General features: G+C 42.5%; 2 protein-coding genes across 4 annotated transcripts in view; both read right to left on the bottom strand.

The window, feature by feature from the left end:
• Positions 1 to 3,698, bottom strand: part of LOC104869499 (zinc finger protein 709) — a 14,706-nt gene extending 11,008 nt beyond the window's left edge. For all 3 annotated transcript variants that reach the window (XM_010634751.2, XM_010634749.2, XM_010634748.2), the window contains exon 1: positions 2,323 to 3,698. Coding sequence is in view for 1 of the 3 variants with exons in the window: in XM_010634748.2 (XP_010633050.1) it covers positions 2,323 to 2,325 (3 nt within the window). In the remaining 2 variants the exon portion in view is untranslated. The remainder of the gene's footprint in view (positions 1 to 2,322) is intronic.
• A 2,235-nt stretch (positions 3,699 to 5,933) lies between these two features.
• The window catches only part of LOC109117335 (zinc finger protein 709), a 20,523-nt gene continuing 7,849 nt past the window's right edge, over positions 5,934 to 18,607 (bottom strand). The window contains exons 2-4 of the mRNA XM_010634747.3: positions 9,395 to 9,521; positions 9,149 to 9,209; positions 5,934 to 8,759 (exon numbers count right to left, since the gene is read on the bottom strand). Of these exons, the coding sequence (XP_010633049.3) occupies positions 7,025 to 8,759; positions 9,149 to 9,209; positions 9,395 to 9,521 (1,923 nt within the window). The 3' untranslated portion in view covers positions 5,934 to 7,024. The remainder of the gene's footprint in view (positions 8,760 to 9,148; positions 9,210 to 9,394; positions 9,522 to 18,607) is intronic.

Below are 18,607 nucleotides of genomic sequence, written 5' to 3'. Positions count from 1 at the left end.
ATCTCCCCCCCGTCCTTTTTAATGTTTCATTTTGAGATAGAGTCTCACTAAGTTGTCCAGGCTGGGTTCAAACTTAGAATCCTCAGCCTCCCACAGTGCTGGGATGACAGGTGTGTACCACCATGCCCAGCTTCATTCGGTTACTTTTAAAACAGAAAACACTCAGTATTTGAAGAATCCAGCAAAATCACCCAAACTCAGCATTTTTGTATACACATGGAAAGTATATTTACTAGCAAACCCTAAAAGCATGAGCATCTATGTAACTCAGACAATAAAGATGTCATTTCATTATCTATGATAAATCGCTTAGTAAACATTAATCATATTTGAACACTTTTAGGTGTTGCCAAGCCCTGTCCCATATGACTTACTATGAATCCATATGTCTAGGTAAAGGGAAACAGAATTATGCATTATCACAAATTCTCCACCCAGCAAAGAAACAGAACCAGTGACTGGTGAGTGTTTGTAATTGACCAATCTATTTTACTATATTTCTAGGGAAATGTACTTATTTTTCTATGGTTATCATGGAAAAGAGATTTTCCTTTAATTCTTTCCCTTATAGCATTCTCCAGGCTAAGCCCTGGAATTCCACTTCTAATCACACAAATGAGCCAGACACCGTGGCACACACCTATAATCCTAGCACTGGGGGAGGCAAGATTACCGCAAGTTGACCTACCTGGGCTACAAAGTGAGTTCAAGGCCAGCCTGAACTACATAGCGAGACTCTTGTCTTTAAAAAAAAAAAAAAAAAAAAAGCCACACGAATGAAAAGAACAAACCTGAGAAACTTACTACACATCACATGCCTATAATCTCAACATTCTGAAAGGTTGCAGCAAGAGGTTCACAAGTTCCAGCCTGGGCAACTTACAGATCTGGCAAAATCCTCTCAAAATAAAAAATAACAAGGGCTGGGCTGTAGCTCAATGCAAAGCCCCTGGGTTTAATCCAAGGTACTGAGATAGATAGACAGATAAATATAAATATATAGAGATATATAGAGATACATCTCTATATATCTTAAATGGGATGTAAAAGTAACTTTTCCTGTAATCTGCTTGCTCCCCTTAAAGCTGTACTGATATCATACGTTTTACAGATAATGAAAATCGGAAGCTGAAGTAAATGGAAAAAACCCTTTCAAGGTGACAGGAAGGGCCAGAGCGGACTTGGAATCTAGATATATACAAAGCAGACCTTGTCTACCAACAAGTTCATTGAGTTGTTCTCTGCTTTACTCTCAGGTGAAAAGCCCACTAATAAAGCTGTGTGTGGCTCGCAGAGAGAGTACTTGCCCAGCCAGCACTGAGAGGCCCTAGGTTTGATCCTCAGCACGAGGGGGGGCACCTACATGTATTTTAAATGGTTGGGTTTTTGCTTGCTTTTTTGAGACAGAGTTTTGTAACCCAGGCCCGCCTTCAACTCACTATGCAGCCCAGGCTGGTCTCTAGCTCAGATTCCGGGTCTCAGCCTCTCAGGTACTGGGATTACAAACCTGCACTACCATGCTTTTTGTTTTGTTTTGTTTTTTTGAGGCAGGGTCTCACTATGTAGTTGAGACTGACCTGGAACTCACTATGTAGCCCAGGCTGGTCTCGAACTCACGGCGATCCTCCTGCCTCAGCCTCCCGAGTGCTGGGATTATAGGCCTGCACCACCACGCCCGGCTTGCCTGGCTTTTTTTAAAGCCAGCACTTCTGCGGGGGAGAGGAGTTGACAATCAAAATACTGCGTGCGAGGCTGGATGTGTAGGTCAGGGGTACAAGAGCTTGCCTAGCACGCACAAGGCTCTGCGCCCCAACCCCAGGGCAGAAAAAACAAAAACATAAACCAAAGTACACTGCGTGCGTTTGACCTACTGAGTGACGGTCGTATGGTTGATAATGGTATGAACTGCAGAGAATTTGGAGTTTGGGAATACGGCGAGAGAGATCCCGAAATTTAGAGATTCATCATCAGCCTAGTAAGAGGTAAGCTGGAGAAAATGGGTCGTAAACTTGGAGCTGTTTCCCTTAAACGTAAGATTCACAAAAAAACAGGCTCCAATGAGAAAGGAAGTCCTGGGGACGTCCAAGACCACGACTTTGCAGGGCACCAACCCTGCCCCCGCGTTGAGGTCCCTCGTGACCTCCCGCCGCCGCCGCCGCACGGAGGGCTCCGGCCCAGACCGAGTCACCGCCCAGCCCAGCCCCGCTCCCGGCCCGAGGGGTCCGCGGACCCCGGGGCGAACGCGCGGTAACCAGGGCCCGCCGTGGCCGCTTCCAACCAGACCCTGTGCCCCAGTCTCAAGACCCCTGGCCCCGGAATCACCATTTCCCAGGTTGCAGGGCCGCTGGGGTCCTCCCTTCGGCTGACGTGCAGGTGAGAGCGCGACAGACGCCGGACCAGAGCCACCTAAGGTGACTTAAAGCGGCGACACGTTTCCCAATGGACGGCCGGAAGGCATAAGGAGCCACACATCCGCGTGCCCAGCGGCCCCCTCTACTTCCGGTTCAGTGGCGCATCTGATTGGACAGTTCCCGTGGTTAGTCCTGCCCCCTCGGAATGAATGACGGCGAGGAGGGAGGTGACGTGGCCGATTAGGCTCCCGCTGACCGCCATATTTACATTTAAGTAGAACTATTTTCCTATTCGGAGACCGGGCCACAGCGTCTTCCCTGGCTCCTTCGAAGAGGGAGGGGGCAGACACAGCAGGTGTGCGCAGAGAATTGCAAATTCCATTTTCACAAGAGAGGGAGTCGCTTAGACTGGGCCTATTGAATCCCACTCGACTAACAAATTATCTGCTTTATGAAGTTCTGAGGCAGGCTGTTTACACAGAAGAAATTTTTTGTTATGCTTTTCTTTATAGATGGCACCCATGGCCTTTCCCATACTAGGCAAGCACTCTACATTAGTCCTAGAAGCCAATTTCTACTTGACAATTTTTGATAACTGATAATTTAAGGTGGCCCTGCCCTAGCAGACTTTGAATATGTAAATGGCAGTGACACACTGAATTCTGTCTCACTGATATAAGAAGAAAACAATAAAAGGCTTTGTAAAATTTGGAGGTAAGTTGAAAATCATATTCTTAAGAAATTGGGTCCAAACTATTTATTGGAACTTGTTTGCTGAGACATAATATACATATTTTACAATTAAGTGCTTTTCAGCATATTCACTTATATTTGCCATCATCACCAATTTTAGAACATTTTCATCATCCTTAACAAACCCTGTACTCATTAGCTGTCACTTCTGTATTTTCCCATTTTCTTTGTGTAAACCCTTGAAAACCACTAATCTATTTTCTATCTGGATAGTGACTTACTCTGAACTTTTTATATGAAGGGGATTAGATAATCTGGTGTTTATGAATTACTTTATTCACTTGATAGTTTTTTCAAGGGACATCTATATTGTAACAGGTATCACTATCTCCTTTGTTTCTATGGCAAGTAATATTACATTGTATAGCTACAATACGCTATCTATCCGTTCACCCATTATAAACACATGCTGTATTTCCTGCTTTTGGACATTGCGAATAGCGTTGCAATTTATGTGGACATACGTTTACATTAACTCTGAGCCCAGAGTTCAAGACTAGCCTGGAAAACATTCAGAGACCTCATCCCTTAAGAAAGTGAGAATGGGAAAAAAAAAAAAACAAGTGAGAGTGAAGGGCCAGGAATTTAGGTACCATGCCTGTCTCACAAGCACAAGGTCCTCAGTTCAATTCCTAGTACAAAAAAGAAAAGAAAAAAAGAAAGTGAGCATGAAAAAGTTACCGGAATCTACAAGCAATAAAAAAAAATGGCCTTCTACTCATGAATATGATTTACTAGTTTCTTGCAAATTAGATTTATCTCAACTCATCTTCTTTCTAGATAAGAACTATTTAATTACCAGTGATACAATTAAGTTCATCTCAAACCACTCGATACAGAGAATCAGCTCACTTCATTGAATAGAAGCGAAATCATCAAATAAAAGCTCAAATCCAAAGCAGTCCTTTTTAATACCCTATTACCGATGCTGCCCAGTTATTGATTGTCAGTGATCATTCCAAGACTGATGTTTTAGATAGATGTGGGTGAATAAGAAACTGGTTTTTGAAAAAAATTAACTATATTAAGAAAAATTTCCCAAAGAAAACATTACCCAATCTTACATGCATCCATTAATAATATTAACTCAGAAATATATAATGTTAACTTGACAAAATTGTAAACTTAATCTGAAAATCTATAATTGTGATGGACTCTTTTAATATACCCTTACGGGAAATGAAGAAGACAATGATTAATAGTATACAAATTATCTGAAAATAGTTAAATATTTCTAGGAAACATCTACAGAAGCTGTTGGTTTGATGGACATGCACATCATTTAAAATTACACACAATGAATGAAAATTGAAAACACTGAGACAGCACGTTCAACAGTGACAGGAAACACTTTCAACCTGCTTGGTACAAGGTAGGTGCTCATTCTTACACTGTGGACCAGGTCAGTGCATTCACTGCCCAAATCGGTAGAGAAACGAACTCCCATGTAGTCCTTTCTGACTCCACCACTGTAGCTGTCATGGAGGAATCAGAAACACATAATCCCTGACAGCATTAACAAAACAAAGTGGGCCCGGGGATTTAGCTCAGTGGTTCTGCCACCTGCCTAGCAAGCGCAAGATCCCAAGTTCAATCCCCGGTACCAAAAAGGAAAAACAAAACAAAGTGTTTACTACATAAGTGAAGACCTTAGATTAATCCAGGCTAGAGATGTGGCGGATCAGTACACCAGGGATATTCTCAAGCTTGGGTGTCCAAATTCACTGTCTGGTGGGCACATTATGGGAAAATCCAAACTGCAAAAGATGTCTGAGTAGAATTTGTGGAGTTATCTACGAATCATTACATCTCTGAACACATGGCAGTTAGTGGTAGTTTTGAGAATGCAGCCACACGCATTTGAGGAAGGGGTATGTTTGGCAAAATGCACTGTTAGGCAGTTTTATCTTTGTGCCAGACCTTACAGAAGGCTCTTACACAAGTGGAAAGGGAATAGCATACTCTAAACCTCAGCTGTATGATATAGCCTACTGCTCCTAAGTACATAAACATGTACAACATGTTACTGAACTGAATATTGTAGGCAATCATAATACAGTGGTATGTGTATTAAACACATCTGAACCTAAAAATGGTACAATGACAATATAGTACAAAGATAAAAATGAGGGACCTGTATAGGGTACTTCCCATGAATGCAATTTGCAGTACTGGAAATTGCTCTCTGAGTATTAACTGAATATGAAGGCCTAGGACATTTCTTTACACTACAATATACTTTCTAAGATAAAGTCTGCATACTCACAAATTTATACCTACAGTGGACCCTTGCATAATGACCAGCCTAACATATGAGCAACTTGGGTTATGACCAGCATTTTAGTTTTAACTGTCTTGAGTTGCGACTCAAATGACAGCCACTTGTGCTTCCAGAGGTCTCAGAGATGGATTTAACCCTATTCTGAAAGGAACAATATAATATCCTTTCCTGTGTGGAGTTAACTGAGAAATCCTGGGCCAATGTCTCTCTGAGGACACTGAGATCTGCCTATATACAGGAGAGACATTTTTGAAGGCTGTGCAGAGGAGCCTGAACCTTCAGTTGGCCAACTTGAGTTACAACTAGCCCTCAGCAACAAACTGAGTTCATAAGTCAAGGGTCTGCTGTATTAACACAGAAAACAGAACAAGGCTCCTCTGCCTTCTCAAAAGGAAGCTTCTTGCGATCAGAATGAATGAATGTACAGCCCAGGCATGGTGGCACACACTGTAACCCCAGCACTCAGGAAGTTGAAGTAGGAGGACTGCCGGAAATTCGAGGCCAGCTTGGGCTACATAGTTCAAGGCCAGCCTGAACCACATAGCAAGACCCTGTCTCAAAAACACCAACCCCACCCAAAAAATGATATATATATATAATTCATATGGAATATCTATTACGTGCCACACAAAGCCAGTAGGAATAGTCCAACAATTTCCAAACTCTCATTGTTCAGTGGTCCCTCATTTGAGGAATAATTTTAAAACCATATAAAAATATGAAATTTTTCATGTTGGAGATACAATGCAATAAACCCATGAATCCAACAGACTTCTAAAGGAAAGAGAAAAATTGTACTAACTGACTGAAAACACTACTTATTAGACATGTGTATGACTGCTGAACCAGAGCTTACAGATTTATCTCACCTCAATGTTCATAGGCCAAAGTAATAAATAAAAATCTGTAGTCCAGGGATATACTTTAAGAATGAACAACTAATAGAACACTAAGTTTTAAAACATTTCTTCATGATGTGAATTTCCCATCCATATTCTCTACATTTATAGTCTCTCTCGCTAGTGGGGGTCTTCATGTGAGTCTGAAGTTTCACATGCCAGGGGATATCACTTGACTGTATGACAAAGTGGAAATTTTCCTATTATTTTTGGCTTTTATATAGTTTCCACCCACGCGCCTTCTCGCTTGTTTTGCCAGGATGGTGGACCACAGAAGATTTACCCACACTGCTTCCCTTGAATAAGATGCTTTCCAGGGTGAGTCTGTTTATGTTTTCCAAATAAACAGGGATAACTAGAGCCTTTTATACATTCCTTATATTGTGGGATTTTTCTCCATGTGCATCCGCAATGCATCCTCAAAAAGATATATGATGAATGAAGACTTTCCCATGGTGCTTATGGTCCACAAAGGCCTTTCTCCACTCTGAGTTCTTTCTGCTTTTCACACCTGGAGAATTGAAAATTTCCTGTGTGTTTTATTTTTCGTGTTGTTGCAGTACTAGGGAACCAAACCCAGGACCTCGATTACACTGGGCAAGGGCTCTACCACCGAGCTACACTCGCAGTCCTGCCTACATTTTACGTTCACAGGATTTCTCTGCAGCAAGAGTCTTTCCACACCTTCACCGGGTAATGGAACAAGTGAAAGCTTTACCATGTATTCTGCATTCAAAGGACTACTGTCCATTATGAGTTCTTCCATGTATTCGAAAGGAACGTGAACACTTGAACGCTTTACCACACTGCTGACATTCATAGGGTTTCTCTCCAGTGTGAGTTCTTTCATGGATCCGAAATGAACGGGAGCAACTGAAGGCTTTATGACACTGTTCACATTCATAGGGTTTCACTCCAGTGTGGGTCCTCTCATGCATTCGAACAGAACTGGAGCAGCTAAAGGCCTTCCCACACTGCTGACATTCATAGGGCTTCTCCCCAGTGTGAGTCCTTTCATGTATCCGAATGGAGCTAGAACAACTGAAGGCTTTCCCACACTGCTTACACTCATAGGGCTTCTCCCCGGTGTGGGTCCTTTCATGCATTCGAAAAGAACTGGAACAACTGAAGGCTTTCCCACACTGTTTACACTCATAAGGTTTCTCTCCAGTGTGGGTTCTTTCATGCATTCGAAATGAACTGGAAAAACTGAAGGCTTTCCCACACTGCTTACATTCATAGGGTTTCTCTCCGGTGTGAATTCTTTCATGCATTCGAAATGAGCTGGAACAACTGAAGGCTTTCCCACACTGTTTACACTCATAGGGCTTCTCGCCAGTGTGAGTCCTTTCGTGGATTCTAACAGAACTGGAACAACTGAAGGCTTTCCCACATTGTTTACATTCATGAGGTTTCTCTCCAGTGTGAGTCCTTTCATGCATTCGAAAAGAGCTAGAACAACTGAAGGCTTTCCCACACTGCTTACATTCATAGGGCTTCTCTCCAGTGTGAGTTCTCTCATGAATCTGAAATGAACTGGGACAATCAAAGGCTTTGCCGCATTCCTTACATTTATAAGGCCCATTTCCAGTATGCATAATCATGTGTCTTCTGTAGCTTGGAAGAGAAATGAATGCTTTTCCACATTCCTTGCAATCATAAGGTTTCTCTCCAGTATGAATTCTTTCATGCTTTCGAAAGGAACTGGGAAAACTGAAGGCTTTGCCACATTTTCTACATTTATAAGGTTTTTCACCGGTATGAATTCTTTCATGACTTCGAAAAGATGTGGGACAACTGAGAGCTTTACCACACTGCTTACACTGATAAGGTTTTTCTCCAGTGTGAGTCCGTTCATGTATTTGAAAGGTTTGGTAATATCTAAAGGCTTTTCCACATTGTTTACATTCATAGGGTTTTTCTCCAGAGTGAGTTCTTTCATGGTTTCGAAATGAACTCGGATGACTGAAGGTCTTCCCACACTCTTTACATTTATACGGTTTCTCTCCTGTGTGCATTCTCATGTGTCCTCGAAAAGTTGTGTGATAAATGAAGGCTTTGCCACACTCCTTACATTCATATGGTTTCTCTCCAGTGTGAGTCCTTTCATGGATCTGGAAGGAACTGGGCCAACTGAAAGCCTTCCCACATTCCTTACATTTATAGGGTTTCTCTCCAGTGTGAGTCCTTTCATGTATTCGAAATGAACTTCGAAAGCTGAATGTTTTCCCACATTCCTTACATTCATACAACTTCTCTCCGTATTTGTGGCACTCGTAAGGTTTACATTCATTATGAGACTTCATGTGCCTATTAAGAGATGAGTGACACATATAGACTTTTCCACACACACTACACTCATAGGGTTTTACTCCAGGAAGAGTTTTCTTGTTCCGTTTAAGGTCTGGAACCTGGCTGATGGTTTCCCTAAATTGACCTTCTTTCTTTTCACAAAGTCTCTCTACCGTATGCCCTCTGTAAAATATGAGAAATGCATTTTCAGTGGCTCTTTATTATTTTATAATTACTACTGATTATTAAATATTTCACAATTATTAATAGGTAACAGAATTATACTTTTACTATTTTAATGGAGCAAGTATGTAATGAATGCCCTGGATGAGCGTTTGACCATAGCTATTACCAAAACAATGATAGTCATAATATGCAGCTTAATACTCTAAGTGAATTGTTTTTCAAATTCTGCATACCTACATCATTGAAAATAATCAAGGTAAAAATTTGTCTAGAAATATATAAATATGTAGTTGGATTTGTTCTGTTTACTTGCTTTTTAAATTTTCATGACATGATATCTTAAGATTTTCTCAAAGGATATTACTTGTTTTGTACATAAAACTCGCCTTAGATTTCTCCCCTGGTTTTTCTGCTGATCTTCACTGTTGTGGTCATTCCACTTTTCCCCTAAAATGCAAATCCAGAAAAGTCATTTTAGAATAATATGAAATTATGGAAAGATTATTAAGAGTCTAGGTCTGTGATGAGCTGATAGCCTGTTAAGTATGCTTTTTCCATGCTGCAAATCTTAGAACTTCAATGATGAGCAAAACATTTGTTCTCTTTATCTATGGAAATGATTTTGTTCTTACCTATAGAAGCCAAGTTAATGAAGGTTTCCTGCATCACATCTCTGTACAGCTCCTTCTGGGAAAGATCCAGCAAAGCCCACTCCTCTTGAGTGAAGTTCACAGCCACATCCTCAAAGGCCACTGAGTCCTAAAACATTGCACATGTATACATGTAAAGTAACATGAGCAAAATTGACAGCACTTAAGGCCACTGAGTCCTAAAACATTGCACATGTATACATGTAAAGTAACATGAGCAAAATTGACACATGGGATGGGACATACACTCAATCCATTAAGAAATTCATAGCCGGGTACGGTGGAGCACACCTGTAATCTGGGTGTGGTGGCGTACTCAGGAGGCTGAGGCAGGAAGATCACTGTGAGTTCAACACAAGCCTGGGCTACATAGTGAATTCAAGGGCAGTCTGAACTAAATAGTGAGGCACTGTCTCAGAAAAAGAAAGAAAGAAGAAGAGGAGGAGAGGCGGGGAGGAAGAGGAAGAGGAAGAAGAAAAAGCTCACATATGATTCTGTGGTTTCCAAGTACTTATGCTATAACTTGGTCATCAGAAATCTGTTTTTCTGTCCATACGCATTGGCTCACAGATATAATAACTGAATAGAAGGGAATTATTTCTACATTTTAATTACGATCGCTTCAAGTCTTATTGTTCTCCAATGACAGATGCATAGCATCTTGGAGAATTCTACATAACTTAGGCAAATACTTCTTTTTGGAGATGAGCAATTCCTTGTGAGAAAAACTTTCACCCCTTGTCTTATTACATACCATATCACTAAGCATTTCATGAAACTGAGGCAAGTCTGTATGTTTTTAATCTATAAATATATACTAAAGAGCTGTACACATTTCCTCTAATCACATGTGTGAGCCTGCGGAAGTCCAAGTTCCAGCAGGCCAGGTTTGCCCAAAGTATCGCAGATCCTTAGAAGTAGTCAGAGTCAAATGAGTCAAAATAGTCTTTTAATGAAGTATTTATTCATTTTAACTTCTTTTCGTAATATGCCTCACAGCCTCAGTTGTTCTGTTTGTCTCTGTCCCATCTGGTGCAGTGAAGGAGCTACAGAGGAGGGAGAGGACAAGCACAAGGAAGAGGGCACAGGAGCTCCACAGGGTCTCTGTACTCACAAGATTCAGCTCTGCTTCCTTCCAACATGTAGCACACGTGAGACTGACAATAAGGTACCAAAGCAGTTCTTTCTCTAGGACTCTTAATAGTGTACCCCAAACACCACGAACTCAGGAGAGGGTCGTGAGTTACAGTTGGCAAAGAGGACCACCAAAGTCCACTGAACGATGTCTGATGGTGAATGATGTAGTTTGGACCACAAATGTCTTCCAAAAGTCCACGTATTGAAGGCGTGGTGGTGCCCAGCGTATGGCACTACCTGGAGGTAACAGAACCTATAGAAAGTGGTGTCCGGAAGGAAGTTAGATCATTGGGGTCATTGAAAATTAGGTCATTGAAAGGGATGTTGGGACCTCGCACCCTCCTGTTTCTCTTCTTGTTTTCCAGCCACAGTAAAGTGAGTAGACCTCCTCTGCCCTGCACTCCCACCATGATGTACAGTGTCACTACAGGACCAAAGCAACAAGGCCAAGCAGCCATGGACTGAAACTGTGAGCTGAAATAATCTTTTCCTCCATTAAGTTCGTATCTTGGGTATATCAGGTATTTTGTCCTAGTGACAGGAAGCTAACATAGTGAATTTGCCCATGATTACAAAATATATAGGAAGTTCAGCAGTGCTATCCTCCCAAAGAAATGAGAGTCCCTTTCTCTAAAATCAGGAGGAGGAAGTGACTGCCCAGCAGGCTCTCTAGAGGCTGATCTCCCATGTGTCTGGTTTCCAGCTCCCACGAGGTAAACATCAGAACGCAAGGGAGCACGGAAGTCCCTAAGCTGCATACTTGCCCTAAATACTGATCTCTGAAACAGACCATTAACTTATTGATGTACAGAAGGCAGAGAAAAACATCCCAGGGACCAATACTGATATCAAAATTTATCTATTTGGTAAAGTAACAGCAACATATCCACAGGTCTCTTGTTGGTGGGACTAGGCAGTGAAATGAGCTGCTTAATTCGGCCCTAATTACTCTTTGTACCACTGACTGATCTGTGTGATTTGCTCAAAGAAAGTGCTACGAGCTACTGCACAGAAGAGAATTAACATTAGTAGGCCTGAGAGTCTCTATCTGTATTAAAGTTCATCTGTCACTGCCATCTGTGAGGGATAGTTTCAGAGGGACCTCAACAACTTAAAGGATAAGTGTAGCAAAGGAGAAAAAAGGGACATCAGGGTGGGGTGGCACATGCCTATAATCTAAGCACTTTGGCTGAGGCAGGAGGATTATAAGTTCGAGCCCAACCTGGGTAACACAGTGAGACCTTGTCTCAAAAATAACTTTTTTTAAAGAGCTAGGTATGTAATTCAGTGAGAAGGCCCTGGGTTCCATACCTAGTACCACCACCACCACCACCCCAAAAAAAGGAACATCAGAATGAAACTTACAAAAGATTTTGAGGGCTGGATGTGTGACTCGGTGGTAGAGCATTTACCTACCATATACAAGGCCGTGGGATTGATCCTCAGTGCTACAATAAAAAAGTTGTAAGAGTGGCTAAGTGTCTCTAACTGGTTTTTGTTTTGTTTTGTTTTGTTTTACAATCAATATGTGTATACAGAAATCCTTATATTTTTTTCTGAGAAACTAGGCCTTTTTACCTCCTGGGCAGAAAGTGCTGTTTCGTCAGCTTTCCAGGAAGCACTCAAGAGAACTGGGTGTCTGATGAGCTCTCCCGGTAGATGAGATGCCTATGTTTTCATAAGTGAGCCCATTTTCTGAGATCACATTAGGAAAAGACATCTGGGAGATTGTCCCTGCTTCCCTCCAGACCACAAACAACTACTAAATATGACTAAGGAAATATATTTCACAATCCTAATAAGATAAAATTACTGGGGGCTAGGGATACAGTGTAGAGGTAAGGTGCTTGGCTAGCATTTTCAAGACCCAAAGTTCAATCACACACAAACACACACACACACACACACACACACTAGCTAAACAGATGGACCGTAACATCATACTCCCAAGTGAAATAAGTCGAACACGTGTTTAAATAGCACAGTGTTTCTCTGGTGTGAGAAACTGAAAGTGGAAATAAGGACTGAAATGTATCATGGATGTTGGGAAATGGGAAAGTGTTCAAAGGGACGGGGAACAAGGGGGAGGAAGGGAGGAAGAGACAGGAGAAGAAGTGAAAAATAGAAGGAAAAATCGGAAACAAAGCTTTTGTACGTAGGGAAGGCAGGGGGCTTGAGGAGGGGAAAGGGATAAAAAAATAAAATGAATTCTAGACTCAGGTAGTAGATTAACCCAGTGAGGAGTACAGCAACCCATGACCCAGCTGCCTTTCAAAAACTTAACCTCCGAACACATGAGCCTTTGGGAAGATATTCTAGATCTCAACCCTAAGAGCAGCACTCTTAGAATAAACTCAATACCAAATACGTCACTTCTCACATGTAGTATCTCATAAAATTCCATAAATCTCACAGACAGGTTTTTTTTGTTTTGTTTTGTCTTTTGGTACCAGGGATCAAACTCGGGTCCTTGCGCTGGCGAGGCAGGTGGCGGAACCTCCAAAACAGTTTTTAAAAGTAACGAAGAGCTACTTCTCTATACCTCATAGTGTAGCAGACCCTCTGCCCACTGTCAGCAGGCTATAATGGCACAAGCTTCTTGCCCCTCTACCATTTGGCTGTGGGGTTTTTGGGGGGTTTGTTTTTTTTTTTTTTTTTTTTTTTTTGGTACCGGGGATCAAACTCGGGACCTTGCACATGCGAGGCAGGCAGTGGAACCACTGAGCTAAATCCCCGGCCCTTTGGCTGTGTATTATTTCAAGAGTCTGACCAAAGCTTACATGACTCAAATGGGCACGTCAGATAGCAGAGTGGGCTACTATTGCTCCTTTGCTAATGCCTGCTGCCGAGACTTAAATCCTAGTCTGGGAAGTAGCAGGGCTCAGTCAAGTTCACTTCTAGCCAAGGTCGACCGACTCCAGCTACATACTCTTCCCCTCTGAATTAACCATTTGTTTTCCTCTGCAATGATATGTTTATGTCCCGGTTCTGCAGTCCTGCCTGCTTGATACTTGTTATCAGCAGGTGTCCCGAGGCCTGCCGGGCCTCCCCGCTTCCCACACTTGTAATGAATAAACCTGGGATGTCCTGGGATCCTTTGTCTTTACTGCCCAGAGCAGCCGCGATCAGCCCAAGACGCAGTTTCTCCCAAGACTCTGTCTCAGTGTTTCTTTTATTTCCCACTTTGTGATCTCACGGACATCGTACTGCCTTGCAGGAGGCCGGGACCCCTGCATGGGGTCTCTGGAAACTCCCATTACCTTTTTCCTATATCGTAGGAACAATGGGTAACGTCTTCTGGAGAACAAAGTGACAGCTTATCTAACATACACCAAGGGTTTTCAAACTATAGTGTCCTAAGCAGGTGAGGCCAACAGAATGAAAAACAGAGCAAGAGAATTTTGAAAAAGTCCTCCAAGGGATGGTGTCCACGGCTTGTATCGAGATGTCCCGCCAAAGCCTCATGCACTCATAGAGAGGGCTTGTAGGAGGTGGCTGGATCTCGGATATATGAATATGGATTAAGGGCGTGTGATAACTACATTAGTTTACTTCCTGGTTTAGCACAGTTCTGGGTGTGCATAATGGGGAGTCCACCCTGGGCATGGGTGGTGCCACCCAATAAACGTGTAGCCTGAATGGAATTTAAAGGAAAAGGCCCCCCGCCTGTCCTGCTATGAACTGTTTCTCTCCTGCCACGCCACCCTGCATTGGAACCAGCTGACTATGGACTGAAACTTCTACAACTGTGAGCTACGATGAACCTTTTCTTCACTTGTGAGTATCTGGTGCTTTGTTGTACCATCTAAGTACCTTAGAAAAGGAACTGAGATGGGTGGCATTTATGTGTAAAGTTTACAGACAAAGTCACTGCTTATCCTCTGCCACAGAAGGAACGTTATCTTCGCATGTCTTTACGGGATGAAATCATACATAAAAGCTGTCCTCCACGCAAGATAAGAGATGCTGGAAATTTGGCAAGGGGCAAAAACATGACCGTGAGTGATTCCCGTGCACCAGCGAAGACATCCTAACTACCCTTTGGCATGCCGCATGGTGTGACATGCCTTTGGTACACGATCCCTCACGTGCTCGGTTTTGCTTGGCGGCTGTCAAGTTAGCGTGCTTTGGTGAAGACCTCTCAGTCCATCTTTTCTGTATAAGTAGCTCTTCCTTGCTGTATGAACACTGTATACATATAGCCTCGCTAACTTTCCCATATAATCTGCAGTGTCCTAAAGTTTCCGACGTGATCTTATTTGCATAGTCTTTGTGGCACATTTGCCTTCTTTGATCTGAGTAACTGGAATATTTCTCTCTCCCCTTTAATGTGTAATGTTGCTTGATCTAATTCATTTATGTGTAGGAAACACTATATCATTCATTTTCAGTGCCACACCAGAAAGATACATACTTCTGGGCAGAACATAATTTCCTTCCGGCCTGTAATCCCCTTCACGTGGACGATTAATGAGGGCAATCTATATCCGATAGAAAAACAAAATCAAATTTATATATGAAAATCATTTGTTTAAAATTTAAGTTGTTTTCAGGCCAGGGATTTAGCTCAGTGGTTCCGCCACCTGCCTCACAAGCGGAAGGACCCGAGTTCGATCCCCGGTACAAAAAAATAAATAAACAAAAATAAAATTTAAGTTGATTTCAAGTAAAAATGCATTTCTGATATGCACTGAAAAAAAGAAAAAAAAATGGGGCCAGGGAATTTAGCTCAGTGGTTCCACTGCCTACCTGGGGTGTGGAATAACGGGGTTGACGCCAGGGTGTTCACACTGAGCTCCAACCCTGGACTTTCTTTTATTTTCAAACAGGGTCTAAGTTGCCCCAGCTGAGCTCAAACATTCAGTCATCTTGCCTCTGCCTCCCAGAGTGCTGGAGTCACAGGCTTAAACCACCAACCAGCTCAGAGTAGGGTCTGTTTAATGGCAGATGTCAGTACACAGACACAACTGAGATTCACTGGCCCTTGGTGAGCCCCTGGCGCTCTCTCTCTCTCTCTCTCTCTCTCTCTCTCTCTCTCTGTCTGTCTCTCTCTGAAAGGTGCAAGCTGGGGTTGAAAGTTTCAGGGCTCTTAACCAAAGCTGGGTATCTCCCACCAGCGCCAAAGTAGGGAGGTAACACAAAGAAAGGGGTCCACATGCTTTCTCATTACCTTGGTTATGGCACAAATTTCAATGTCCCCCAAAAGTCTCACATGTTAGAGGGTGAAAAGCTACCTATGGGGCCCACTGATGATGTCATTAAAACATTACAACAAGTCTCTCCTACTATCCCTCTCTCAGGGTTACAGTATGCCTAGGAACCAAGGACAGGGGCTGGACTTGGCTTTCTTTCCTCCTTCCTTCCTTCAGTATTGGGGAGAAACCAGAATCTCCACACTGACCTACACTCCCAGGCCTTTTTGTATTTTTATTTTGAACTGAGGTCTCACCAAGTCACTAAATTGCCCAGGCTGAGCTTGAACTTGCAAGTCTCTTAATTCAGCCTCCCGGAGTACTGGGATTACAGACACATACCCACGCCTGGTTAAATATCCTTCTTTTTCTTTTGTTTTCTTTTCTTTCTTTTTTTTTTTTTTTGTTTTTTGTTTTTTGTTTTTTGAGACAGGGTCTCACTATGTAGTTGAGACTGCTCTGGAACTCACTGTGCAGCCCAGGCTGGTCTCGAACTCTGTAGCGATCCTCCTGCCTCAGCTTCCTGAGTGCTGGGATGACAGGCGTGCACCACCACGCCCGGCCCATCCTTCTTTTTCTTTTTACCTTTTTTTTTTTTTCCTCAGAACTGTGGGTTGAACCCAGGGCCTCTGTACTAAACTACATCCCCAGCACTTTTTATTTTTTATTTTAACACAGGGTGTCACTACGTTGCTAAATTGCTGGGGCTGGGTTTGAACTTGCAGTTTTGCCTCAGCCTTCCAGAATGAGGCTCCCTGAGATTACAGGCATGAGCCACCACGGCCAGCTTTAAATACCTTGTTTTATCCCACAGAAGCTCACAACCCAGGGGCACAAGACCCACTAAAAGATTGAGACCAAATCATACAACTATCAAAGCTTCCATTCCGCCACCACTTTACCAATGAGAAGAAGTCCATACACTTTTCAGTGTAAGATACTGAAAAGAACGCACCTTTCAGACCTTATTTAATAAATCTAAACCAAGCCTGGTGGTGCGCGCCTGTAACCCCAGCACTTTGGAAGCCTGAGGCAGAGGATGGTAAGTTGGAGGCCAACCGGGGCAACTCAGAGACCAGGTCTCAAATTTTAAGCAATTTTAAAAAGGTCGAGATAGAATTTAATGCAAAGACCCTGGTATCTATCCCCAGTACTGAAGGAAAAAAAAAAGTCTACACATGAGGGCTGGGGATTTAGCTCAGTGGCACTGTGCCTGCCTCATAAGCGCAAGGTCCTGAGTTCAATCCCCAGTCCCCAAATAAAAAAGTCTATTGGGGAGAGACATGCCTGCTCCTGACCCAGCCACCATTGCTCAAGTGCTGGGAAGGTAGCCGCGCATGTGCCCCTGAACCCCTATAACACCCCCCCGCACTCTCAGACCTCCTGTGTCAGTCTTTGGACCCACTCTGCAGAGGTAGAGGTGGTCATCAAGGGTATTTTTCTGAGTCCCCAACTTTGAACATCTTTAAAGAAAGGGCGTGGGAAACCTGTAATAGAACGTTGCGGAGTTCAACCATTCAGAAGGATGGGGAACTCAATCTGGGCCTTGCAGCCCGAGGTCAGTCAGCATCATGGGGTTCAGCAATCAGCTAACTGAGATCAGGGGTCTTGCATCCTCGCTCTGTCTGAGCCATTAAATGGTAAATATACTATATTGAAAAATTTGTTCACTGCAGACATCTTCTGGACTGCTTCTTGATTTCAATTTAATTCAAATGATTTAAGGGTGATAGACTAGTGACTACCACAGGTGGTCAGTGTCCAAGTTCTGCTTGATCTTAATGTGTTGCTGATTGTATCAGCTGGGTAAAGCATTGCCGTTGATTTGATGAGCTATTTCTCTGATGTTATGAAGATGAGAATGTCTGTGGGTCGTTAGAGACACAGAAGCTAGGGCACAAATATATCAGGAAGATTTGGGTGATAACCCAAAGATTAAATCAGGGACAGTCCGACAACAAAAATAAAAATGAGAAAACACTTAAGCAAGACACAAGGACAGACTTCCAGTTCACCAATGGCAAACAGTGGCGCAAATGAGGATGAAAAGACCAGGACACCCTGAACTCAAAGCACAGGAAGTAACAAAACAGATCAATCAGGCTCTAGAAAAATTCAAAACAGAAATAATTTCCCAGATAACCATAGAGATAGTGAGCAAAATGGAAGTCGTGATTCGAGACTCTAGAGCAGAAACTGACAAAAAAAATAGATGAGCTCAGGACCATGATAGAAGCCATGAAGGCCCAGCATAAGAAAGAAATAGAAAAAATAAATGCCCAACATAGGAAAGAAATGGAATCCATAAAACAGATTCAAACAGATATCCAGGAGATTAAACACTCCATAGAAAGTGTACGCAACAGAATAAAAGAATGCGAAGATAGACTCTCAGATATAGACGATAAGATTGCAGTCAGTGACCATGACAAGAGAGGTCTCTTAAAAACAGTAAGGGATCATAAGAAATCGATCCAACAGCTCCTAGATGATGCAAAGAAGAATAACATAAGACTGATAGGAATCCATGAAGTAGCAGGAGAAAATACAAATGACTTAAAAAAGCTGTTTGCAGAATTAATGACAGAAAACTTCCCAAACAGAGGGGAAGAATTTGACATTCAGATAACTGAGGCATATAGGACTCCAACTAGCTACAATAAAAAAAAAAATCTACACCTAGGCATATAATAATCAAGATCCCAGAAACCCAACAGAAGAACAAAATAGTACAAGCAGTAAGAGAAAAGAAACAAATCACATATAAAGGAAAGTCCATCAGAATCAAATCAGACTTTTCAACACAAACCCTTGGGGCAAGGTGAGCCTGGAATGAGATATTTCAAGTACTAAAAGAGAACAACCT

The sequence above is a fragment of the Fukomys damarensis genome, unplaced genomic scaffold (assembly GCF_012274545.1).
Source record: "Fukomys damarensis isolate Sample0158 unplaced genomic scaffold, DMR_v1.0_HiC HiC_scaffold_37, whole genome shotgun sequence".
In the NCBI taxonomy this organism is placed as follows: domain Eukaryota; kingdom Metazoa; phylum Chordata; class Mammalia; order Rodentia; family Bathyergidae; genus Fukomys; species Fukomys damarensis.
This window is presented reverse-complemented; position numbering and strand designations above follow the sequence as displayed.